This window comes from Cyprinodon tularosa, unplaced genomic scaffold (genome assembly GCF_016077235.1).
Source record: "Cyprinodon tularosa strain WSP-4 unplaced genomic scaffold, ASM1607723v1 ctg194, whole genome shotgun sequence".
NCBI classification, from domain to species: domain Eukaryota; kingdom Metazoa; phylum Chordata; class Actinopteri; order Cyprinodontiformes; family Cyprinodontidae; genus Cyprinodon; species Cyprinodon tularosa.
The window spans coordinates 838,404-864,972 of record NW_024038699.1 but is presented as its reverse complement, the minus strand read 5'-3'; the positions used below and the strand labels follow the sequence as shown (position 1 = coordinate 864,972).

At 38.5% G+C, this 26,569-nt stretch overlaps 1 protein-coding gene across 3 annotated transcripts; it reads left to right on the top strand.

Moving 5' to 3' along the window:
• The first annotated feature begins 128 nt into the window (after positions 1–128).
• LOC119782488 (inhibitor of nuclear factor kappa-B kinase subunit alpha-like) lies at positions 129–24,536 on the top strand. 3 transcript variants are annotated; one of them, XM_038283478.1, is made up of 22 exons: positions 129–289; positions 704–822; positions 4,518–4,612; positions 4,788–4,905; positions 6,870–6,939; positions 7,030–7,118; positions 7,217–7,306; positions 7,452–7,576; positions 9,356–9,463; positions 9,570–9,705; positions 11,411–11,608; positions 12,589–12,691; positions 12,794–12,917; positions 15,212–15,363; positions 15,451–15,512; positions 15,589–15,698; positions 15,859–15,908; positions 15,987–16,092; positions 16,251–16,398; positions 17,525–17,661; positions 20,339–20,435; positions 23,598–24,536. In XM_038283478.1, exons 2-22 carry the CDS (start codon positions 718–720, stop codon positions 23,661–23,663), a joined length of 2,289 nt encoding a protein of 762 aa, XP_038139406.1. In that variant the 5' UTR covers positions 129–289; positions 704–717; the 3' UTR covers positions 23,664–24,536. The 3 variants fall into 3 exon arrangements, with proteins under 3 accessions (XP_038139406.1, XP_038139405.1, XP_038139407.1); XM_038283477.1 differs by having other exon boundaries at positions 20,336–20,435; XM_038283479.1 differs by lacking the exons at positions 17,525–17,661; positions 20,339–20,435; positions 23,598–24,536 and having other exon boundaries at positions 15,987–16,108; positions 16,251–16,393.
• Positions 24,537–26,569: the final 2,033 nt, after the last annotated feature.

Here is a 26,569-nt window from a genome sequence, read left to right as displayed (position 1 = left end):
AAAAAAAAATAAAAATAAAGAGAGTCTTAAAAGCGCTTTTACTGCTCATTTGTAATCTATTATAACAGAGAAGAAAAAGGAGATAAATATCCAGGACCTACTTTTAAGCAGTCTGTCCGTGGTGTCTTTGAACGCACCACGGGTTGGTTTTCTTGTAGTACAGCCGTATGAAGGTCTGTGTTGGGAAAGTCCACAATCAGAGCGCTGTGTTGCTGCTGCCACCTAAAAACAGACAGATATATAAAACTATTCTCCCAACGGACCCATGACACTTTCCTAGGAAGGCGAGGTGAGTCTTAAAGCGACGTTTTGTATTTTTCTAACTACGTAACATTTATTAAATCGATTTTCACAGGCCTTGGTGCTTTCGCTTCTAAGAAGCTAGAGATGGGCACCGGCTATTTCCTGGTCAATGGAATTGCTAGTTAGCTCGCTGGTCAGCTAATGTCAAGAAACATTTCTTTATTCCTTTTTTTAATCAAATCTAGAAGTATAACTGGTGCTACATAACCGAGTGGCTTTAATAAGATGTTAGGGTTAGAATGTTGGTATGGGAAGAAAAAATGTTTCACGGTGTAGCCCTGTCCTTGTTTTTGGTAGCTTTGTTTAGCTAGATGTAATTTGACAGACTGTCGCATCATATTCTCGTAATTATTTTTTTTTATCGTTGTGGCTCCTGTGTTGTTTTTACGTTTTGTTGCAGCACTCCTTTCAACAATGGAGAAGGCTCCCTTCAGGCAGACCCAGACCTTCGGGGACTGGGAGCTGAAGGAAAGGTTGGGTATAGGAGGCTTTGCCCATGTTTACCTCCTCCAGAACTGCGTGAGTGTCGTCACAGGAAGTCGTCACCATCACTGATCCCTGTTTCATTACCTCATAATTTTCCTTCCCATTGTCATTTATATTCTCTTTTACAAAATGCTTACACTTTTTAAAGCAAACAAACAAATAAAACAAAAACTTAAAAAAACAACTATAAAATAAACATAATTTTTTAGTTGAACTATTGAAAGTAGGGGTATTGGTCCAATACTTTTAGTGATCACATTGTTCCAGAGCCAGTTTGAACACTATTTCACTTATTTTTTATTGCACACAAAAAAACTACACAAATCACATTTGTGTGGTTTTTCAATGAGAAAAAGTAAATGAAACGGATAGCTTCCACATTTACTGAATTTTATTCCAGTACCATGCAAGTTTAATTACAGTATACTGCTGTGCGCAGACATAACTCTGGTAGCCTGCTGCCACCGGTGCATTTTTTTTTTTTACAAGTCTGAAGTTTGAAACAAACCTTTTCATAGAACAACAAAATAGAAGATAACTGCATAGCCTATAGAAAATTAAAGCTAGCCTACGTCTGTTTTGTATTGCGGATCTGCTGCGCCGCATTAAGAAATCACTTCACATATTAATCCATGATTCCCTGGATCAGAGTGTTGTCATACACCGAGTTCACTTCTTCTTCAAAATTATTTAAAAGGTCAAAGATTTTGAAACCAACATGCAAGAGACCAGTCTTTAAAATGCAAACTGCATTCCTCATTTCAGCTCTGGTAGAGACAACGGTCTCTTCTTCTTCATCCTTCTCTTTGCTGCGTGCAGCACTGGTACCCGCACCAAAGCGCTCTTGTACTCCTGTGATCTGTCCTCATCCGTCACAGGCTCTGGCATCACTTTCGATCCACTTATTAATTATTTTTGCACATGTTTACATTCAGAAAATGGCCAAAAATGAACACTATAAGCAGATTTCTTGATTACTGTAAACAAATTATTTAAACAGCATTTGTATAGAAATGATTCTGTCCCAAGCCTTTTGAACACTATAAGGGATTGATTACTATATCCGTGACCACGATAAGCGGTTTCCACTGTATTAGTTAAAAACTAATATCGGATTTTATCTGCCGACATCTAAAATCTCAGATATTTTTTATACTGATAGAAACAATCTTTTTTTAACTCATTGGCTATTTTACATGGGTCCGTTGTTTTCATACATTTTCTTTTTGATTTTTCGTCCCTGTTTTAGGAATGTTACTTGAACAAGCCTTTTGTAACATTCTATAGTATAAAATTAGTAGGGGTTTAAAGAATAATCATGTTGTATCGATGCATCGATCCTACAGCTGACGATCCTATGCATCGACATGTCTGCAAGAGTATCGATTCATGTTTTTTTTTTCCCTCCGGTCTATTTTTATCCATTTGCTCCTGAAAGTAATTCTTACTCCCGTGCTGCGGTGGCGCTAAACCTATTTTGCCCTCCTACCGCGCTTCCTTTCGCCACTACCCTCTTTCCGCTTGCAGTATTTTTTGATGCAAGGCCTTTCAGAATCCATAACACAGAGGCATTTTTTTTTCAGTGAATGAGGTTTTCATAGGCCTAGGTGGTCAACAACTTTGCTACTTCTGTTATTTGCTGTTGTTTCTCAAATAAAATTCATAACGATATTACAGCTTTCATTGATTTATTTAGAATTTTAGAAACGGAGCAGCATAAAGTGCATTCTGCATCCTTGTTGCTTTTAAACAATGTAAATAATCCCTGGTCCGTACTCTGGATTGATTCATGCCTCTGCTCCATCAGAACTTCTCTTGCAAATTCCAGTGAGGCTCCGACAAAGAATGAACAGGGACGGCGGTAATTAACACTTTTTCAGTTAAACTAGATGTGATGGAATAATCCACTGGAACAAAATTTTATCTAATAAACCATTAAAGCTACAGTGTGTAATTTTCAGCGACATCTAGCGCTCAGACTGCAGACTGCAGCAACATGAACATCTCCCCCCCACCGCTTCTCCCCCCCAACAGTACGGCGAGCGTTACGGGACAAAATGTCTTCCACGACGTCCGCATTACCTACTTTCTCAAGTAATGAGGTTTGTTTACATAGATAATTTTACAGATAGTATTTCATTAGTCTGTGTAGGGTATAGATTTCATGTAGACTTAAGATAATAAATATACCCGTAATTTTTTCTACATCGTTGTGACGTTTTGGTGAGCTGCTTTGCATGGTGATATAAACAGACAAAGTAATTGTAGTCATTAGTTTAACAGCGAGATTGTGTTCGCTGGAAGAATATATATTCCCCGTTTACAGAGTCCAAGTCTTGTTTGTGGCACGGGGGTTACAAGGCGAGGAAGAGGGAGAGGAAGAGGGCGAGGAAGAGGGCAGAGAGGCCGTGGTGGGCGTGCAGCCAGGGCCAGGCGAGAGAGAGGTGAAAGCGGGGTGACTAGAGCAGTGGAGGAAAGGCTTGAAGATCTCCAAAGGAGCCGGAGAGAAGTAACCGAGGTATATATCCGTAGCTCGCTAATATGCAGCTTCATATATCTGTCTCTCTCACACTCACACACGCCACTATCAGCTGTGGTAATTTTATGAAGCTGTGGCCTTATCTAGGTAATGCTACCAGACATCTTGACAATAGTTTGGTTGAAACTGGATGTGGGGGTGGGGTATTACGTGTATAAAAAGACAATTGTGTGTGTAGGATTAATTACCTGTCCAAGAGAAAACTGGCAACTTGAGCGTCACTTTGAAAACCTTTTTCCTCCATCAGTGACTTCCATCGTGTAAATGCTGTGCCAATGTTGATCCGTGTTTTTTGTCACGCTTGCGTTTATTCTCGTCGTGTTTCCGCTTCTTAGATGACGGGGGTTCGGTGTCCGCCGCTTTTCGTTGTGATACAGAGTAGGCATGATCCTCCATTCGTCTGATGTTTGGCCACACAGTTTGCAAAGTCACTCATGCCTGCCGCCTTGTTCACCTTTCTTGTTACTGAAGCGCAGCATACCTGCTTCTTCTTCTTTGGTTTCAGGCAGACTAAACGCTTTTCAGGCATAATACTGCCATCTATTGTTCAGTACCGTCTCAGTTCATCTCTCTCAACTTGCCGTAGTTACTTTTGAGCGTAATGGGCGATCTCGCAATCGCTAGTTTGTTGCCTCTGCGCTTGCCGTAGCGCAAAGATGTCTGCCTCCATGGCTGCGAGACCCGCTCCTATGTAATTATAAATAACGAATTCTAAGGCAACGCAGATATTATGGTTAAAAGGCTGAGCTCATAGGTGATGATAAATAACATAGTTATGTATAATATATTCAATTTCTGACTTTATATCCCTGTAATTATTACACACTGTAGGTTTAATCAACGGTTAATTTTAAATCAGTTATTTATTTACCACCCTATATCACACTAGGAATGGTTAGTTATTTTCAATATAATCTCAATTTTACATAAACTTAGTTTTTTGATTTCAGAAGGTCTAAATTTTGGTCACATTACATTCAACAAAAGTAAGACACTCTCACTCTGGATCTTTGTATGGAAGTAATATTCTAGAAGTGAGTTTGACGGCACACAGAAGGAAAGAGAGAGTAGCAAAACTGTTTTATTTTCCCCCCAGCTTTATTTTTCCTTTGAACACTTGGTAGCACCTTCTGCTGATTCTTTCAAGTGATGCATTGTTTCTCTCTAATCTGTTTTTTTATATGTATAGCAATCAAAGGAAAAAATAGCAGTGAAAATGTGTCGTCTGGACCTCACACCAAGGAACAGGGACAGATGGTGCAGAGAAATACAGATCATGAAAAAGTAAGTACCCCATTTTTGAATTTCACTCCTCTGACGTACTTGACCTGAAGTTCTGCTGTCTTTCAAATAACTTAAGTTATTTTAAACAACTTGAAGATGTTTTGAAGCTAAATTTCTTTTTGCAGATGGTATAAAACGATTTAGAGTGTCTGTAATTTTTGTCCCTCTCACTCAGGCTGGAGCATGTTAATGTCGTGACTGCAAAGGAGGTCCCAGAGGAAATTAAGACGATTGCCTTAAATGATCTTCCGCTCCTGGCCATGGAGTACTGCTCCAGGGGAGACCTGAGAAACGTGAGAGTTCCCCACTTTGTTTTTGTTGTTGTTTTTTTGTTTACATCAGTTCAACCACAAACTGAATTTTAATTGAGAAAATCAGCGGAATACTTCCAGACATTTTTCCATCGAAGCAGATCATGCCTTAAAGTTAAAATAGATCACGGTTTTTGATCATTATTTTATTTTAAATAATCGGCATGATTATTAGGACTATTATAAGATTTAAATCATCCTTCCACCCATTTTCTTTATCTGCTCAATGTCCTCTGTGAAAGACGCCCTTCTCTGTTTAAATGAGGAGAAATAGTACAGAACTGTCAAATAAAAATAACAAATAAACTATTGTAACAGTGAGCCCTCTTTCTTTGTCTATGCTGCAGACTTTAAAACTTACAGTTTACATTGCACTTCCTTGTGATAATGTGCTTACATGTGGTCTGATGTAAAAAGGTTCAGTACCACTAAAACAAGACTTCTTGAATAGATGGCTAATAAACTGTTTGAAGATATTCTGTGAATACCTTTATATTGTTCATTAGTGTTTATTATGCATTGGAAATATCCTGCATGCTAAAAAAAATTCTGTTTACAAATACAAAATGTTGAGTATAAGCCAAATTAGATAAGACATATAGTTGAACAGATTTGGCTCATTACTTGTCCAGTCAGTTTATTCTCTTCCTTACCATTTAATGATGAGTAATAAAAGAGTTTTTTTTATTTTTTATTTATTTAACCTTTATTTAACCAGGAAGTCCCTTGAGATTGAAATCTCTTTTTCGAGGGAGACCTGGCCAAGACGGCACACCAGTTAAAATACAAACAGAAATACAACATAGACAAAATCTCACATAGAGGAAAAGACAGGTCACATAGGGCAGTTACATTTTTGAATGACATGACATTTTAACATGGCCTTAAATTTATTCAATGGGACTAGATCATTTAAATGGAGCAAGTTTTGCAAATTATTCCAGGACCATGGAGCAAAGTAAGAGAAGGATTTCTTCCCCAGCTCAGTAAAAACCATTGGAATCTGGTAAGAGCGTCACCTGGTGGAACGGAGATGAAAATTGCTGGAATTTAGCTTGAGGAGATTGCATAAATATGCCGGCAGTTTACCCAACATGGCCTTGTATAGAAAAATATAGAAATGAAGTTGTCTACGTAGACTTAGTGACGGCCAGAGTTATGGAAAATGTACAGATTTATCTACATGGTGCCACATGTCAATCAATCTTAGAGGCTTGTCAGCAGCTGACCAATCAGTGATCTCGATTTGTCCCAAAAACAAACGGCTCTCTGCTCCTTTCTCTTCCCTTTTAAGTAAGAACTCCATCCAAGGTAGGAACGGAGCTCTGGACTGAATCCAGTCAGCTTTCAGCCTTATAGTCATCATTATGCAGCAGACATAGTTAACGCTGGTCAATTTGGAATTACAGCCTCCCAGAGAAGAACTACAAAAAAACAAAAGTTATAAAAATTAAGCGAATGGCTGAAGCTCTCCATTAAAAAAAAATATATATACAAAGGGGAACACATGACTCCATAAGGTGGGCTAGGCCTATACGGTCTATCACACAAAGGATTGTGGGTAACCATTTAGCTCCTAGCTGCAGATTGTAACGTCAGAAGGTCTCTATGCTAAATTATGCTAGGAAGCAAGCTGCTCCCTCTTCCTAGCACCTTACCCACTTCCAGCTGTACTTGTTAGGAGCTTATTACAGTGAACACAGACGTACTTGGATTAAGTGTCCTTACCAATTTGAGGCATTAAATTTTTCATAAGGAATGTTCAGGAACACTATGTTCTGCAGGATCTGCAAAGCAAACAAGGTGATGGGTGTTAATCAACTTGTATAATGTTAAAGGATAGGGTAATCCATAAATACACATCCGTTAAAGCACTTGTATTATTCCACATTGTAAAATAATCATCTTTCTAACATATTTGTTGTTGTGATTTTAACTGACAACAGGTGCTGAGTAAGCCTGAAAACTGCTGCGGTCTGAGAGAAAGTGAAGTGCTTTCTTTGCTCCATGATGTTGGTATGTCCACTATTTCTGTTTGCATCCATTGAATTTATAGAAGCATTTTAAAACCACCTCAATTAATCTAATCACTAACGTCTGTTCCAGGAAATGGCATTCAGTATCTGCACGAACACAAGATCATACACAGGGACCTTAAACCTGAAAACATAGTGCTCCAAGACTGCAACGGAAAGGTACAGCTCTGCGTTTCTGAATTGAGTTGTCTTTGTCGTCACGTATCTGAATGGTTTCAACTTATTTTTATTTTTTATTTTGTCCATTTCCTTTTCAGGTGATTCATAAAATCATTGACTTGGGTTACGCCAAAGATCTGGACCAGGGCAGTCTGTGCACTTCGTTTGTGGGAACTCTTCAATATCTGGTAGAGACCTAAATAATGTCCTCATCTTTGAAATATCTAGTCAACTAAACAAGTTTCATGCTCATTTTCTTTAATTTCTCCTTTAAAGATGATAAATCAAACCATAAAGTGTTTGTCATCACATCCAGCTCCTGTTTCTCTGCAGGCTCCTGAGCTGTTTGACAACAAGCCATACACAGTTGCTGTAGACTACTGGAGCTTTGGCACCATGGTTTTCGAATGCTGCTGTGGTTTCCGTCCTTTTCTGCACAACTGGCAACCTGTGCAGTGGTAAGATCAGCTTAGGCCACATGTGGAAGGATTTTTCATTTACAGCCTCCTTAGGAGCACGCTCTAAGAAAGTTGTCAGAGAAAGTCATGTCAGATTGCTCTTTTCCCAGCGTTCTTGGATATTTGAAAAGATAATTTGAAGGGGATAAACCAAACTTCTGGATATCCCAAATTTACCCCAAGTATAAGCTAAAATTGCAGAAAAAGAGAAGCTCTCCACCTTGCTGTAAACAGGCCTCATTTAGTTTATCTGTTAAAAAAAGACCACCTTGAGGGAAATGGAGGAAAAAAGAGAAGCTTTACTTTTTTCTTTCCAGTTTTTATTGTCATTACACTGTCACAAGTACAGAGCAACGAAATGATCTCTCTGCCATTGTGGGGCGCCCGGGGAGCAGTTTGGGGGTTAAAGGGTTATGCCGATTTTTTTTTTTACATTGCCCCTTTGATTTTACATTATTAAATCATGTTCTACTCACCCATATGAGTCTTGTCTCATTTGGAGCTGTTCTAAAGATATTCGATTAGGTTATATCCAAGTAACATCTTCCTATGAGCAATCGACTTGAAGGCACAAACTAAATTGTTCATAATTTATTCTTTATGGTACGCCAGCATTCATAACGTAGGTAAATCAATGTCCCCCAGACATCCGCTGTTATATTTTTTATATTTATATCTTTTAAAAACGGAGCGTCGCGTGTATGATGTCATCCGCCGGCTACCGTTCATTTATCCTGTCCACTGAACTGCTGCTAGTTTTACTCACATGCCTGGAAGATGTCTAGTGCTACTATCACAGATGATCTCGCTCTCGAAATGGAATTGAACGATTCAGATTAGCTAGCCGAACGAGTAGAAGGAGTAGAGCGTAGCCGCCTGTGGCCCGGGCTTTCTGTTACGACTCCAGTTCGCATGCGCGGATGACCTCATACACGCGCCGCTTTGTTTTTAAAACGTATAAATATAAAAAATATAACCACGGATGTCTGGGGGACAGTGGTTCGCCTACATGTTATGAATGCTGGCGTACCATAAATGATAAATTATGAACAGTTTAGTTTGTTCCTTCAACTTGTTGCCCATAGGAAGACGTTACTTTAAAATAACAAAACCGAATATCTTCAGAACAGCTCCAAATGACACATAACTTATATAGGTGAGTAGAACATGATGTAATAACATAAAAGCAAGGGCCAAATGTAAAAAAAAACGGCGTTCCCCTTTAAGGGTTTAAGGGCAGTCAGTGGGAGTGGGGACTCTAACCAAGGTCTATGCCCTAACCACTAGGCCGTCACTCCCCCTCATGAAGTGTTTGGTTGGCAAAGATTTGATTTGTTGCCCTTTGAAATTATTAGACCAGTGCAGATGTTTGTTCTAAATGCTGATCATCATGTTTGGTCAAAACTGCAACACATTCCGTATAAGTCACTTCTATCTCTGGAAAATAAAGGGCTTATTACGCTATACTATATAGTCAATCAAACACGCTGCTACTGAGGCTCGATTGTAATATAGGAGGAAAACAATGTGACAAACTTATGTTGAAGAAAACCATCATAAGCAATACATTTATCATGTTGATGAGCTGGTTCAGAGTGATGCAGGAGCTCAGCATAGTACTCCAAGTTAGTAAACATGTTCCGGATGTTACAGACATGAAATCATTCAGGAACTATGCTAAAACAAAACAGGCTCAAAATGTGTGGGTTCATAGAAAATAATTAAAAATTAGGTATGTTGAAGCTACTTGATCTGTGCTGATTTGTTTCTGTTGTGCAGGGCTGGCATAGTGAAAAATAAAGGTCCAAAAGACATAATGGCAGTGGAGGATTCAAATGGGGAAGTCAAGTTCTCAACACATCTGGCACATCCAAACAATCTCAGCAGGTTTGCATGCAAAATAATAGTACTGGTACTTTTTAGTACTGCTTTTTTCCTCACAGTTTTAGATCAAATTTGTCAATAATTTCTGATTTCTGTCCTTGTGATGCAGGACTTTGGTGGAACCGCTGGAAAACGTCCTGCAGTTTATGCTGAAGTGGAATCAAGAGCAGAGAGGAGGCCCAGTTCAGCGGCTCACAAAGAAACCCATGTGCTTTGAGATGCTTGACGAGTTACTGAATATGAATGTGAGTTCCCATAGGAGCTTCTTACATGAAGGTTATTCCATGATAAAGTCAAATATTTACAGCATACAGGGAGCTTAAAATATGCAACAAAAATATATTAACATCACAGCCTTAAATCTAATAAATCATAAAACAGTTAATTTTTCCAAACTCCGTCCCTGCTGAGAAGCATATTCCCCTTATTTACTCTTAGTGTTTTATGATTATTGTTTTTTTTATATTAGATTTACTTTTTTGTTTCAATAAGGGATGTGAAATACGTTATCACCATTTTAATTTTTTGTTTGCATTACACTTATGTTTCAGATCAGGTCCAAAAAAGGATACCTTGAGTTAATTAAGGGGAATAATGTTAATTAACTTGGCTCTATTTTGGAGAAATAACCAGAGTTTATAATCAGCCTGAGAGCTCAGTTCAAAGAGACCCGTTATATGATCGCATAATGGATTCTAATGTTAACCTGAATACTTTATCAACAGTATAAAAAAAAAAAAAACTGCTAAATGAGCAGGACAATCAAACATAATATCAATAAATAAAATAAATAAAAAACAGCATCTAGAGCTGTAAGCTGCTTTAAATGTTCTGTGAAAACACAAAAATATTAAATGCCAAATTTGGAATGATGGGACCATGTAGACCATCCACTTGGCTGCATGCTAAACAAACTTCCTCCAACCAGCCTTCTTCTTTCTTTTTAGCTTGTTTATTATTTAAACCCCCCTCCTTTTTTTTCAAATTGGGAAGGGCTGCTTGTATCTCCACCTTTTAATATGAACAAGAAAATGCAGATTTACCTACTGTAGGCTGACCATAGTTTGCCACTGGAGCTTGCAGGAGTGACTGCAGTTATGTTTTTTTTACTGTTAAACCATGGGTAGGAAAACTATGTAAGGCATCTACTATACTTAAAAGGGAGGTTACATCAAGGTTTAATCAAACGCATACATGAATGACAAAAAATAATCCTAACACATTTAATATATAGGTCATGAAGCAGCAAACTGGATACAAATCATAATACTACCTAAGGCTGCAATTATTATTTTCAATTAATGGATTAATAATCTGATTGAAAGAGTTTCTTTAAAGAAGACGTTTTACAAAATTAACCCAGGTGAAACTAAAACTTTTCCACTTGAAGAGTTCTGGAAAGAGCATTTTTTTTTCTTTCTTTGAAATGCAAAATGTTGACATATTTTCTTTTACAATTTCGGTATAATTTCTGCTCAAGGTGGGTCAATCTGTCAGCTAAAGGCATATTTAAGAGTCTACACTCCACTTAATGGTTAATCAATTACTTAATTATTTGACTATTATTTCAATAATTGATGAATCACAATTAATCTGATTAATTATTTTACCAGCGCCATGTTTTACTGCTGGTGCTAATTTCAGTCTCCTAAATGCTGTTTCATACCAGATGTTAAAGAATGCAGACCTTTAAAAGAAGTCCCATCTTTTGAGCTACAGAACTTTTTCCATAAATGGGATTATAGAGAATGTTTTATATTCTTTTTGATCAGCAGAGGTTTCTTCTTGAATCGCTCCTTGTCCAGCTCCTCCCTGTTATTGATAAGTTTTGAACTTGAACCTAAACTAAATCAAAAGAACCCTCTTCTGGATGGTTCCTAACTTTTGGTTTGTTCATAACAAATGTAATTTAATGTTCCTTTTTTTCTTGACGTTTTCTCTTGTCTTCAGGTCGTCCACATCCTAAACATGACCACAGCTCAGGTCCTTTCCTTCAAACTAAGTCCAGATGAGAGTCTTCATAGTCTGCAGCTGCGCATTGAGGCTGAAACCAAGATTGAAGTTGTGAATCAGGAGCTGCTGCAGGAGACGGGCGTCTCTCTGGACCCCAGGAAGCCCGCTAACCAGTGTGTCCCGTTGGATGGCATGGTACGTTAGTACTACCTTTTCAGGATAGAGTTTTTAGCTTTTCCTTTGACAACTGGCTGATTAGAATTGGCATCTCTGCAGGATACGGTTCTTAAGAATACCGGTTGTAAAGCCTTTTGCAACCTGTAAACTTTGTGCTGCCATTATGAGTGCTAGGGGTGTGCCAGCGCCCGTATTTGTAATAATAATATCCAGTATATCTCCTTTGGTTCGGTAAGCATGTGTACCAAATGAATAAAGATTTATGCCTTAACATATTCAGAAAGTTGCTGAGAAGTATAAACTTCTTGATGCAAAGTCATAGGAATTGAAATATATCCTTTATTGACCCTCTGGGGAAATTCAATTCAATGTCTTTAGCTTTTTATTAGCTTTTTTTTTTTTAGCATTTTGTAGCGTAGCTTTAAATAGAGGCATTGAAACAAAGCAGACAGCACATTCTCAAACATCAAGGTTTCTCAGGAAGCTACAGTGGGGAAGGAAAGGTGAAGCGAACCAAAACTAAATCAGCGAAGGCACCTTTCAACTACAATAAAGTATTGTCAGCTCTTCCAGTAGAGTCCAGACTGTGATGAGGAAGCGGGGGGGGTTTATGCTCCTAGGTGTTGAAGAACACCTAGTCTGTTTGCTTTAGGACCTGCTGACTGTATTTGCATCCAGTCACACAATGCAATAAATTTAGCCGAGCCTGAATCACTTCAGGATCTCAAAATGGGTTTTAAGTCTGATATTTAATTGAATTCTTAAGGATTTGCTTTGGTTCTGTTTCAGCCAATTTGCTTCTAAATTTAGATATTATATATCATATGTAATGGTATTCTAGAGACAAAACTAAAGACATAGGTAAAATATGTATTATTGAAAATATTTTAACAGTAACAAAATGCATCTTCTGTTTAACCCGGAGTGTAATTTAAATGAAAATGTTTGTTTAAGATTCCTTTATTCCCTTATTTATTACTCTTTCTTTTCTTGTATAGAGAGGCTGGGATGAGTATATTGTTTACTTGTTTGACAAGAGCATCACCAACTACTCTGGTCGCTTGAATGCCAGACTCCTTCCTGAGCGAGTCAACAACATCGGTGAGCTGCTGTCAGGCTGTAGTAAATCTATCATAGGAGGTTTCCCTCCATAAATAATCCTTTATGAATAGAAGTGAGAAATGTCACGTTTTTAATTTACAGTACAAGATTCGAAAAAGCCGTTACCTCTGATGGAGTTAAAGAAAGTTTGGGGGGAAGCAGTGAACTACATCTGTGGTCTAAAGGACGACTACAGCAGACTCTTCCAAGGCCAGAGAGCTGCCATGTGAGACACCCATTTCCTTTGACTTTTTTTTTTTAGCTTGTCATCAGATCAGCCACTTCCAGGAAGAACATCGTACTCGGTTTTTCAGAGAAACAGTTTGTCGTTAGATGCAATAGAGCATTTTTATAATTCACAAATGCTTTAGTTTATGTATCTAAAAAAACAAAAACTTCTACAGAGCTGTTACACATTTATGTATTTCAGAAAGTCCTCTGATTTTTGTTTGTGTTTGTTTGAATGAAACCTAAAATTCTGCTTCTCAGTAAATTTAAATGCATGAATCATCAAAGAAGTCATGGAGAAGACTAGATAGATGTTCAGATGGTATATGATGCTAAATTTAACCATATTGGTAGAAAGTTGACTGTAAGGATAAACTGTGGTGCAACAGTTTAAGTACAGGTAAAAGCTAGTAAATTAGAATATTTTGAAAAACTTGATTTATTTCAGTAATTGAATTCAAAAGGTGTAACTTGTACATTATATTTATTCATTGCACACAGACTGATGCATTCAAATGTTTATTTTATTTAATTTTGATGATTTGAAGTGGCAACAAATGAAAATCCAAAATTCCGTGTGTGTCACAGAATTAGAATATTAAGGCTAATACAAAAAAGGGATTTTTTAGAAATGTTGGCCAACTGAAAAGTATGAAAATGAAAAAGATGAGCATGTACAATACTCAATACTTGGTTGGAGCTCCTTTTGCCTCAATTACTGCATTAATGCGGCGTGGCATGGAGTCGATGAGTTTCTGGCACTGCTCAGGTGTTATGAGAGCCTAGGTTGCTCTGATAGTGGCCTTCAACTCTTCTGGGTTTTTGGGTCTGGCATTCTGCATCTTCCTTTTCACAATACCCCACAGATTTTCTAAGGGGCCAAGGTCAGGGGAGTTGGCTGGCCAATTTAGAACAGAAATACCATGGTCCGTAAACCAGGCACGGGTAGATTTTGTGCTGTGTGCAGGCGCCAAGTCCTGTTGGAACCTGAAATCTCCATCTCCATAGAGCAGGTCAGCAGCAGGAAGCATGAAGTGCTCTAGAACTTGCTGGTAGACGGCTGCGTTGACCCTGGATCTCAGGAAACACAATGGACCGACACCAGCAGATGACATGGCACCCCAAACATCACTGATGGTGGAAACTTTACACTAGACTTTGGGCAACTTGGATCCTGTGCCTCTCCTGTCTTCCTCCAGACTCTGGGACCTCGATTTCCAAAGGAAATGCAAAATTTGTTTTCGTCAGAAAACATGACTTTGGACCACTCAGCAGCAGTCCAGTCCTGTTTCTCTTTAGCCCAGGCAAGACGCTTTTCGCGCTGTTTCTTGGTCAACAGTGGCTTGACACGAGGTATGCGGCAGTTGAAGCCCATGTCTTTCAAGCGTCTCTTGCTGGTGGATCTTGAAGCACTGACTCCAGCAGCTGTCCATTCCTTGTGAATCTCCCCCACATTTTTGAATGGGTTTTTTTTTCACAATCTTGACTAGGGCGCGGTGATCCCTATCGCTTGTACACTTTTTCTGACCACAGTTTTTCCTTCCCTTTGCCTCTCTATTAATGTGTTTGGACACAGAACTCTGAGAACAGCCAGCCTCTTCAGCAATAACCTTTTGTGTCTTTCCCTCCTTGTGCAATGTGTCAATGGTCGCCTTTTGGACAGCTGTCAAATCTGAAGTTTTCCCCATGTTTGTGTAGGCTCCAGAACTGGACTGAGAGACCATTTAAAGCCCTTTGCAGGTGTTTTGAGTTAATCAGCTGATTAGTTTGTGGCACCAGGTGTCTTCAAAATTTAACCCTTACACAATATTCTAATTTTGTGACACACGGAATTTTGGATTTTCATTTGTTGCCACTTCAAATCATCAAAATTAAATGAATGAAACATTTGAATGTATCAGTCTGTGTGCAATGAATAAATATAATGTACAAGTTACACCTTTTGAATACAATTACTGAAATAAATCAAGTTTTTCAAAATATTCTAATTTACTGGCTTTTACCTGTATGTCTAGTTCATGAGTTACAACTGTTGCATTGCTTGTAAGCAGCTCTTGTAGGACAAGCCTTTTACCTTTAACAGACCTTTTTTCAAACTAATTCAATCTTTAACAGCCCAAGGATGTTGACCTTGGGTTCCATAAAAACAGAAGAATTTAAACCAATTTTGTAAGCATACAGGAAGTGATGTAGTTGTTTTAAATGGGACTGACTCCAGCAGACGTTGATTGAGCAGCTGAACCTCTGTGTTAAACAAACCTTCTTCGTCCTGCTCTCCACCCCGTTCTGCAGGCTGAGCCTCCTGCGCTTCAACACCAACCTGACCAGGTATAAGAACAGCATGTTCGGCTTCTCTCAGCAGCTCAGAGCCAAGCTGGATTTCTTTAAGAGTAGCATCCAGTATGACCTGGAGAAATACAGCGACCAGATGCACTATGGGATATGTGAGTGTTGGATGGCAGCTGAAATGTTTTATTCCTGCAACACAGCAAAATCCTATGCATTGATTAGTGTCCACTGTTTGTTTAAAGCTTCTGAAAAGATGCTGAAAGCCTGGCAGGAAAATGAAGAAAGAGCTGCTACCTTTGCACAGGTAATAACAGGTGGAAAACCTTTGCTTGAGTTTATATTTTTGTAAATAAAAACTTGTTTGTGGTGGTGTTCTGCAGGTGGCAGAAGTGAGCCATTTGGAGGACGAGATCATGGCTCTGCACTCTGAGATTGTGGAGCTCCAGAGGAGCCCGTATGCTCGGCGACAAGGAGACAAGATGGAGCTGCTGTGAGTGTGAATGAACCGTTTCTGCTGCTGTAAGGGAATGAAGGAGGCAGAGGGATGATGCATACATTTTAAACATGCCGCGGTTTAAAGGTTCAATAGATAAAAACTCTAGAATAAGGATCGTTAGACATTTAAATGTTGTAAATGCATTTTATTCCAGAGAAGGGAAGGCAATCGAGCTCTACGTGCAGCTGAAGAGGACATGCAAAGGTGGGGCATATTTTTAGTTTTTTAAATCATGCAAAAAAGATCAAAAAGTTAGTTTAAATCAAATGTTTTGTTCCTCAGCTGCTGACTCCGATGGCACCGGCGACAGCTCTGAAATGGTGAAGGCAATCATCCAGACGGTTCAGAACCAAGACAAGGTTCTCAAAGATCTGTACACCCACCTGAGGTAGGACATCAGACCTGTAAGTTTACAGAAAATTATCTTTCTTTGATTCATCCTCTTGTTATTATAAACAGTTTGTAAGGATAAAGTCTTTGATAGGAAAACACGGTTTTACTCAGAACCACAGAGTTCTGATTTAATCCGGTCGTTTCTGCCTACAGCAAAATCCTGAATAGCAAACAGAAGATCATTGACCTTTTTCCACGGATAGAGAAAACCCTGGAGAACATCAAAGACGCTGACAACACAGTGATGCAAATGCAGATCAAGAGACAGAAAGAGTTCTGGCATTTACTCAAGATTGCCTGTGTGAGTAAAAGTCAAGGCTTTTATTATTAAGCTCATCCTTTGGTTTTGTGTTTGAATAGCTGACCGGTGGGAACTACTTTGATAGGTAGAACATCTAAAAGAATTACTTTTTTTGAATGTTTTTGTTTATCTTTTTTTTTCCAGAAAAAAAATTATTTAAGTTTGCAGCACAAAGATACTCTGAAGTAGCTATGCTTGGCCACTGGGTGGCGCAATTGTTGAAGTCGGAACACAAAAAATAAATTAGAGGACTGTGAAGAGAGATCAGTTCCTCTACAGTCCTGAAGAGGTCTAGCATTTAATTACAAGAAAAAACAAAATGGAGAATAGGGAAATATTTGCTCCTTCAGATGATTAGGAGTCGTAACCTGGTATTTTCATATATATATATATATATATATATATATATATAATATAAATAAATCAAAAGGGCAAATTTTTTACCCCTTTACATACCCTCTTATTGTTTGTTTTTTCTCTCCTGCACGAGCATTTCACTTCCATGTATGCACGTTCGTGTGGATATAGCTTTAAAGTTATTGTGGAGGATTTTCGCAAATTTTATAAAAGACCCGCCTTCTCCACTTTAAAAAAAATAACACGCATGCAAAACCCTGTACCCGGTCCCGAGAGGAAACGCCTGTTAAATGCGTGCGAGAGCGTGCACGAGCCCATTTCTCCTCAGCACTCTCTGTTTAAAAGTTGCTGTTCTCATAGCTCATACAAGCTTACTGCAACCGTTCGGACAGATGATCACTACTTTTTGCTCCGTGCAGATATGGCGCTGCACCATATCTGCAGTTCAGGCAGTAGCAGTGGAAGATGTGGGCTAACGCCATCTCCAAACAACATAGATACCAAAAAAACTGAACGATCAATATGTTCTGATAAACATCTACAGCACCTTTTTTTCAATCTATACATTTAATTTTGATAGCGATATATTGTGACAGGTATCATGTCAAAATACCCATGCCAATACTCACCTCTACAATATATTCCTGTTTTTGTGAACTTCAAGTGTTCAAGAAAGAAAGTGGGCTCCCTGTGTTCTTGATTTTGGTTGTTCATGTTCTTTTTTTCATTGTCAGTAAATGTGTGGTTTTTTTTTGTTTTTTTTGTTCAGGCCCAGAACTCTTCTCGGAACTCCATGGCAGCCAGTCCAGAGTCCTCCCATCTGCTGCAGGTTTCTCCATGGTCCCAATCCGCTCAGCCTGTCAGCTCCCCTCATCCCCTGACGTCGCTGCCTGGACGTAATGACAGGTAACTCTGTCACTAATCACCAAACAAACACCTGGACGCATTTTCAGAGCCTTTTTATATTTCTAAAGGGGTCAATATCACCTTTTTTCAAAGATAAATCAGCCCTAAGCAGATGTATGGATGGGCAATTATTAGGGGTGTAAATCACATCCATCATGGCGATTCGATTCAGTATCGATTTCCTGACCCAACGATTCGATTATTTTCGATACTCAATAATAAAAAATAAAAAAATTTAACCGATTAATCGAATCGCATCGTGGTGTATTCTTATTTTTTTTTTTACACCCTACAGGCTAAACAAAGTTTCAAGTTTGAAATAAATCAATGAAAGCTGTAATATCATTATGCATTTTCTTTAGAAACAACAGCAAATAACAGAAGTAGAAAAGTTGCATCAAAAAATACTGCAGAAATACTGCACAATATCCGTGTAATGAGTTCAATGCAATACCTCGGCTCCAGAGAAACTGTCCAACATATTTGTTTAGAATGTAATAAATATACTCAGGAAAGAGAGATGTTGCATAGAGAGTTAGACAGGAATAAAAATAAACTAGATATAAGGGAATTGTTTCAAAGGTAATCTGGGGATGTAGTTTTTGGGAGTATTTTTAACTTTCTAAGAAGAACGGGTATTTTAGGGAGAATATAATAGTTTGTCTGGTCCATACTCCATTCTGGAAGGTGGTGGTAATGCACCTATAAGTTGTTTGCCAACCGCCATTAAAAAAAAGAAGAAGGCTCCAAAATGTCGACGTCACCGCCCCCTTGAGTGACGCTCCGCTGCTCCTCTCCCAGATTGTAGCTGGCCGCAAACAGTGCAGCAGACAGGAGGCCGGCTTGTTTTGTTTTTATGACCGAAATTGTGGAAAACAACTCGTGAAGTTTGACTCGCTAGAAGAGCGAGGTGGGCGAGAACGCTGGGACCATTTTTCCACCTGGATCTCTGCTCTTTTTGGTCCTCCTGTCCCTCCGTCGTCGGACTAAACTCGCCCCCACTTCCTCACCGCCTCGGCCGTATCTAGACCCACAGTGTGTAGCTCAGACCACGCTTAAATACTGAGCATAATTTAAAAATGTCTGTGTGAACCTTACTGCAACACACTGCTGTAAGAGTATAACCAGGAAGCGAGGTAGGAGGGCAAAATAGGTTTAGCGCCACCGCAGCACGGGAGGAGAATTACGCCCAGGAGCAAATGGATAAAAATAGACCGGAGGAAAAAAAAACATGAATCGATTCTCTTGCGGACGTGTCGATGCATCGGATCGTCGGCTTTTGGATCGATGCATCGATACAAAACGATTATTATTTACACCCCTAGCAATTATAGGTTAAAACATTTGAGTTTGAGTTCATTTAAGCTTGAAGACAAACGGGGTTAGAAGTGACCTAGATGTCATGAATTTATAGAGAAAAGGTTCATTTTCTCAATTTTGACTCCCCTCTCACAGAAGTTCGACATTGACTTCAAATTTCTAGAATCATTTTTATCCAGAACATCTTACAGAAACGTTTGAAGAAGCCTAAACATTTGAGTCTGGGGAAAAAAAATTTTTTATAGGAGCTTTGGATTAGCCTCCTACTTTGTATAACTGATTTTTTTCTCAAGACATACTTGACACTAAAAGGATATTTAACAGTCAAAAAATTATATATAAAAGTAGTTTAGTATTTGCATATGTGTGTGTTCTTCACTTACGCTCTCTTTCTCCTTAAAAAACAAAATGTAGATAATTGTCTATGAACCAAAGGAGGGCAGATCAACAGTTAGCTCACAGCTTAAGCTACTACAGCTAGAAACCACTGATTATGGTTGAAATCTTGGTGTCATGAGGGACTCAGACCTGAACCTTCAGAGGCACATAAAGGCAGTTAGTAAGTCAGCCTCTTTTCACATGAATAATATTTTCAGGATTAAAGGAGCAGCTTCTGGAAACAATCATTTATGCATTTATCTTTAGTAGAATTGATAACTGCAACAACATCTTCACAGGTTTGCCTACAAATTCCATCATACAGCTGCAGCTGATCCAAAATGCTGCTGCTTGTGTTCTCACTAGAACTAAGGAAGTAGAGCACATCAGCCTGGTTCTGAACTCCTTCCCTGTTGCTCAAAGAATAGACTTTGAAGCCCTTTGTTTAGTCTATAAATCACTGAATGTATCAGCACCTCATTACATAAAAAGATTTGTTGTCAGTCGATAAACTTCCCAGACCACTCAGGTCTTCTAATTCCAGCCTTCCACCCAGAACTAGAACCAGACATGGAAAAGCAGAATTTAGTTTCTATGCTCCACTGATCTGGAGCAAACTCCCAGAAGACTATAAAGGTGCTGAAAGCCTGAGTTCTTTTAAGCCAAAAAAAAAAAAAAAACTATTTGTTTAGAGCTGCCTTTCACTGTTAAACTGCTAACTGAGGTTTTATTAGTTTAAGGTTGTTTTTGTTTGTTTTACTACATCCATTTATCATGTTTTTAATCTTTATTTTTTTTTACTCTCCTTTTATTTTTCTTATATTTTATTGTCCAATTCATGTAAAGCAACTTGAATGTTCCATGTGCTGAATTGTGTTATACAAATATAAACTTGCCTTGTCTAATTTGATTAAAACGAGCGGGTCTCATGTGACTGAGCTGAGACTAAATGTTTGGGGTTTTTTATGTTTTCAAGCAGCGCTGCTCCACGTCTGCTGCAGGAGAACCAGAAGTACCTCAGTCAGCTGACCAATCTGATGCAGGAGGCCACGGACGAACAAGCAAAGAGCATAGTGGTGAGTTCATAAATATTTGGGTTCATTTGGTTACTTAACATCAAATCTGTTTAACAACTTCATCCACAGCAACACAAATGGGAAAGCTTGGTCTGCGTTGATTTTTAAGGTTGAAGAACATTTTAACCCAAAAGCAGCTTGAGCTGCAAACATGAGGATCATTTCTATAAGACAAAAATGTAGTTTACGTTTTTAAAGATGGGATGAAAAGTGAGTTAATAAGAGGAATGGTTGTTTTTTCACAGCGATGCCTAGATGGTCATTATTAATGTACGGCAAGCTAATTTAGGAGATAGTTCATTCTAATCTGAGAACACGCCATAGCGCCCGAATGCTTTGCTGCTTCCCCAAAAGCAGCGATGTTCCACCATGAGGAGCTAAAGAGTTGTATTTTTGCTGATATGCTGATGAAGGTTCTCAGTCATCCAGGTCAAAGTCATTCCGTAAAAATTCAAAAAATATCCACTGGACTTGGTTTTCAAGATTTGAAGACGTTTCGCCACCTCTCCAGGAAGCTTTCTCAATTCAAATGAATGAAATCAATTCAATTTGAATTGAGAAAGCTTCCTGGAGAGGTGGCGAAACGTCTTCAAATCTTGAAAACCAAGTCCAGTGGATATTTTTTGAAGTTTTACGGAATTTTTGCTGATAACTGCAGTGATAGAGATGTGTAGTGATGCGTCGCTCTAGAGCGTAGCGGGCTCTCTGAGTGGCCTAAAAAAAAAAAAAACTAAACATTTTCCTCATCTGACGAGGCATCAGGTTCCAACATAATCGGCAGTTGTTGCAGAACCTGTTTGTCCATTGAAATAATCTGAATTGTTGAAGATTCACGAGTATTTTCATCGCTATCCGTTTCAGTGTGTACAGGTGCTGGTCATAAAATTAGAATATCATGAAAAAGTAGATTGATTTCAGTAATTCCATTTAAAAAGTGAAACTTGTATATTATATTCATACATTACATACAAACTCATATATTTCAGATGTTTATTTTGTTTAATTTTGATGATTACAAATGACAACAAATGAAAATCTCAAATTCATCATATCAGAAAATTAGAATATTGTGAAAAGGTTCAAAATTGATGGCCCCTGGTGCCACACTCTAATCAGCTAATTAACTCAAACCACCTGCAAAAGCCTTTAAATGGTCTTTCAGTCTAGTTCTATAGGCTACACAATCATGGGGAAGACTGCTGACTTGACAGTTGTCCAAAAGACGACCATCGACACCTTGCACAAGGAGGGCAAGACACAAAAGGTCATCGCTAAAGAGGCTGGCTGTTCACAGAGCTCAGTGTCCAAGCACATTAATAGAGAGGCGAAGGGAAGGAAAAGATGTGGTCGAAAAAAGTGTACAAGCAAGAGAGATAACCGCACCCTGGAGAGGATTGTGAAACAAAACCCATTCAAAAATGTGGGGGAGATTCACAAAGAGTGGACTGCAGCTGGAGTGAGTGCTTCAAGAACCACCACACACAGACGTATGAAAGACATGGGTTTCTGCTGTCGCATTCCTTGTGTCAAGCCACTCTTGAACCACAGACAGCGTCAGAAGCGTCTTGCCTGGGCTAAAGAGAAACAGGACTGGACTGCTGGTGAGTGGTCCAAAGTCATGTTCTCTGATGAAAGTAAATTTTGCATTTCCTTTGGAAATCAAGGTCCCAGAGTCTGGAGGAAAAGAAGAGAGGCACTTCATCCACGTTGCTTGAAGTCCAGTGTAAAGTTTCCACAGTCAGTGATGGTTTGGGGTGCCATGTCATCTGCTGGTGTTGGTCCATTGTGTTTTCTGAGGTCCAGGGTCAACGCAGCCACATACCAGGAAGTTTTAGAGCACTTCATGCTTCCTGCAGCTGACCAACTTTTTGGAGATGCAGATTTCATTTTCCAACAGGACTTGCCACCTGCACACAGTGCCAAAGCTACCAGTACCTGGTTGAAGGACCATGGTATCCCTGTTCTTAATTGGCCAGCAAACTCTCCTGACCTTAACCCCATAGAAAATCTATGGGGTATTGTGAAGAAGAAGATGCAATACACCAGACCCAACAATTCAGAAGAGCTAAAGCCACTATTAGAGCAACCTGGGCTATCATAACACCTGAGCAGTGCCACAGACTGATCGACTCCATGCCACGCCGCATTGCTGCAGTAATACAGGCCAAAGGAGGCCCAACTAAATACTGAGTGCTGTACATGCTCATACTTTTCATGTTCATACTTTTCAGTTGGCCAACATTTCTATAAATCCTTTGTTTTTATTGGTCTTCAGTAATATTCAAATTTTCTGATATGATGAATTTGAGATTTTTATTTGTTGTCATTTGTAATCATCAAAATTAAACAAAATAAACATCTGAAATATATGAGTTTGTATGTAATGTATGAATATAATATACAAGTTTCACTTTTTAAATGGAATTACTGAAATCAATCTACTTTTTCATGATATTCTAATTTTATGACCAGCACCTGTATATCCGCCATGTTGGCGAGCTAACCTCCAGGAATGACGATACAATTCCAGCTTTGGTGTGGGCAACAAATGAACCTGGAAAAAGAGCCATTTTTCATTTTGAAAACTGCTTTATTGTTAATTATTTATATCCGAATATGTCAAAACTCTATTATTGACAATAATTTAAAACAAGAAAACACTTTTGATGAAACGTTTTATCCTTTCTTTAAGTTATAGTTTGTTTTTTTAACAGCTATGTTCTGTGGAGAGGTTATGAGCAGTAAACATCTTACCTCAGTCCGATAAATTAAAAACTCTTCATCCAGTTTCTGGGAGGCTTTTATACTTAAATCAATTCTGTTGTTTAAAAACTGCTTTTTTATCTATTGGATTGAAACAGAAGCTATATTCCACAGCTCTCTATTGGTGTTTAGTTTTTGTTTTGAGTTACTGAAATAAACTCTAAAATGATCTAATTTTAGAAAAAGTGCTCTTGATTTTAGTTTCAATTTCCAAGAATGTTTTTTTGGTTTTCTTGCTCAGTAAATGCAAACATTAGGGTAGGAATTTGCTTTAGGTAGGATACTAACTTCTCATAAGCTCTCCTTGGGAGAAACTGCTTCATAAACTACAAACTTTCTCTTTTAGGACCATTTCTTTTTTAATTTAATGGTGATTTTTTTTTTTTTCCTTCTTTAAAGGAGCAAGACTGGAGCTGGACAAAATACGAAACGTTAACGACAAAACTAAAAAAGCAAAACGCATAAATCCCTGCCTTCCTCCTCCTTTCCCTCCGGTGCTCAGAGTGACACTAAGGGCAGTCGGCTCGGTGGAATGACATCATGCAGCGTGCAGCCTTATGTGGTGTCCGTCTTCTCCTATCATCCCACACGGTGGAAGGTTGGCTAAATAAATAACCCTGTTTTTATACCAGAGATTAAAGCTGCGTCTCCACTCCTTTCCATCGTGCTGCGCAATTTCCCGTGGCAGATCTCATCGTCCTGCGGGGGTGGTATCTCTGAGCTAACTGTAGCGCCGGAGGAAACGTGGGAAACCTTGTGGCACGGGGGAAATAAAAACAGGAAATGTTCTGGGTGGAGATCTGGGGGGAGGGATGGAAGAGGAGATGAAAGCACTTTGATACTCCCATGTAGCCTCTGTGAAGACGATCTGCTGAAGCAGCGTCAGAATTCACAGAAACAAAAAAACAGAAACCGTTAATCACTCACCATCGGTTTTGGATATTTTACTATTGATGTTTTCGGGGGTTTACGTTACGTGTCTGTTTTTGAAGCTAGTGTATTCAATCATAAGAAAAGGTGTTTTCTGTCATGTGTGCCTCATACATGGCTGGCCATCATCGTGTTCATACATTGTCTATACTGTAAATGTCTTTTAACTATGATAGAGGCGGGGCTTTTTGGAGCGGAGGTTCTCTGCTGCATTCATGTCAAAATCTCACAGAAATTCTTTAATTGAACATTTATTTTCCTTCTTTATTTTGTAAAGACCCATCCTACAGCCTGGATTTATTACTGGCATGCAGATATTATAACCATGCTGTCCTTAAACCTAACCTTGTATTCAGTGGAGTGAAAGTGGCCACATTCCTACGGTAGGACATAAATTACAGCTGACTGCCAGGGTAACAAAAAAAAGAGAGTTTCTGACTCTCAGAAAGCACCTTAATGTCAGATTTGGGCGTAAAGTATCGAAAAGTCCATCCAAGAGGCCAAACCTATAAACAGGAAGCGGAGTTTTATGCACTGTCCCAAATAAAATCGCCTCCCAGTTAAAAGGTCAACGATTTGGTTTGATGTCTTCGCTCTCTTTTTGGGATTTATATCACTTTTAAATGATCGGATCACTCTGTGTGAAGGAGTCTTATCTCCAGTTTCAGTGTTGATCTGATGTTCATAAAGTGGTTTATAAACTGAATAATCATGTTTAAATCTGATGTGAATGCAAACTGCACCCAGAGTGGCGAAGGGTTGAATGTACAGGTTGGCTCCAGAGAGAAATAACATTGCCGAGTTGTATTTATGAAGTTTAAGTGAAATGGCTTTTCCTTCTTGTTTGATTTTGTATTTATGCACTTGGATTTGATGTTTTTCTTAAGCTGGATATTGTTTTTTTTTTTTTCTTCTTCTTCCATCCTGCTGGTTTAAATTGATATTCTGTATATTACCTTTTTTTTTTTTTTTTTTTGTGGGGGAGATTTCCATGTATGTAGATAAAATGTTAAGCAGGTTAAAATAAATCGCTTTAACAGAGTTCCTGTTTTTATTTGGTTTTTCATGTTGGTCTTTTGAGTTCATGTTGCAAAGGCCCCTCAGCAGAGACGTTCAGCTCTTTGCAAAGGTAATCATACATGTTGAACTTTTGGTGCAATTTGTCACAACTGAAGCAATACTGGATTGGATTGCATTGCTTTATTAAGTAAAGCATGCATAGTGTGCTCTTTTTTTTTATTTTAAAAGTTAAAATTTCAAGGCGAGTCTCAGATTTTCCTCATTAGCCTGAACTTCAAATCCAATATAGCTGCCTAAACTTTGATTATCACAGTAAAAATACATTTATTACACTTACCAGTAACTGTAGTTTATTTTATTCAGTACTGAGCTTATATTTTAGGTAAGTGTTTGATAGTTAAATAAAAGAAAAAAATATAACTTATTGCTATAAGCAGCTGCCTTCATAACAAAGATTTCTACAAAATCTTGCTTTTTTCCCACATTAAAGTTACAAGAATTCCCTCTTTCACTTGAAAAATGATGTAGAAATAAGTAAAAATGTCTTAAATTAAGTGTATTTAACCTTAATTTGAGGAGGTAAATGAGATAGTTTGCCAATTGAATTAGTATTTTTACTTTTAAAATAAGATAATTAGATAATATGTACTTGAAAGAAGACATTTCAATTGTCTTTTCTTATTTTAAGTGTAAATTGTCTTCTTCCATTGGCAAAATGGCTCCTTTGCCTTCTAAATCCAAAAGCAAATGCACTTATTTTAGGAAAAAAATACTTATCTAGATTTTTATTTTTTCCTGTGTTGTTTTCTTTCTCCCAACACCTCGCATTTCATTTCTTTGCATCTACTTCTTAGATAAATCTTATGTAGCACTATAATCCCAGGTTAAGTAGCACTATTGAACTGCTCAGGATGGAGGCGTTTAAAGTTCATACGCTTCCCGATGCCTCCCTGTTTCTCTGTCCTTTTTCCTTCAGGAAAGGGCTGACTAACAAACGGTGCAATTATTGAAGGAATTAAGCCATGACTCAGTTCAGGCCAGTTTTAAAACAAAACCCAAATTCCTGGAAGCTGGAAACAATCAAGATAATCTGACTCACTGTTTCAACCGTAATCATTCAGATCAGAGGCTGAGTATTCCTGCAGATCGAGTTCACCTCCTCCCTTCTCATGACCTCACTGGACCCATCTAAGCTATTTCAGGGAGCTGCCAGGGCATGAAGTCTTGACAAATAACTTAATATTTATGCACGAAAAAATCTTAGTTGTTGGGGAATTGTTGTTTTAATTCTGCATGTTTGTTTTCCTTGAAACTCACTGTTGTGATCCAGGCTCTCCTGCTGAAAGGTCTCTGCTCTGCAGCTGTTTCTCTGGCAGATTTGTTAGTGAGTCAGTGTTAATCAGCCATTTCCAGGATCCAGC

Coding starts and splice junctions, on each gene's coding strand:
- LOC119782488 (XM_038283477.1), top strand. CDS start 718: ATGGAGAAGGCTCCCTTCAGGCAGACCCAGACCTTCGGGGACTGGGAG. Junction 9,706..11,410: donor ACGAGTTACTGAATATGAAT/GTGAGTTCCCAT, acceptor TCTTGTCTTCAG/GTCGTCCACATCCTAAACAT. Junction 15,364..15,450: donor CCAGATGCACTATGGGATAT/GTGAGTGTTGGA, acceptor GTTTGTTTAAAG/CTTCTGAAAAGATGCTGAAA.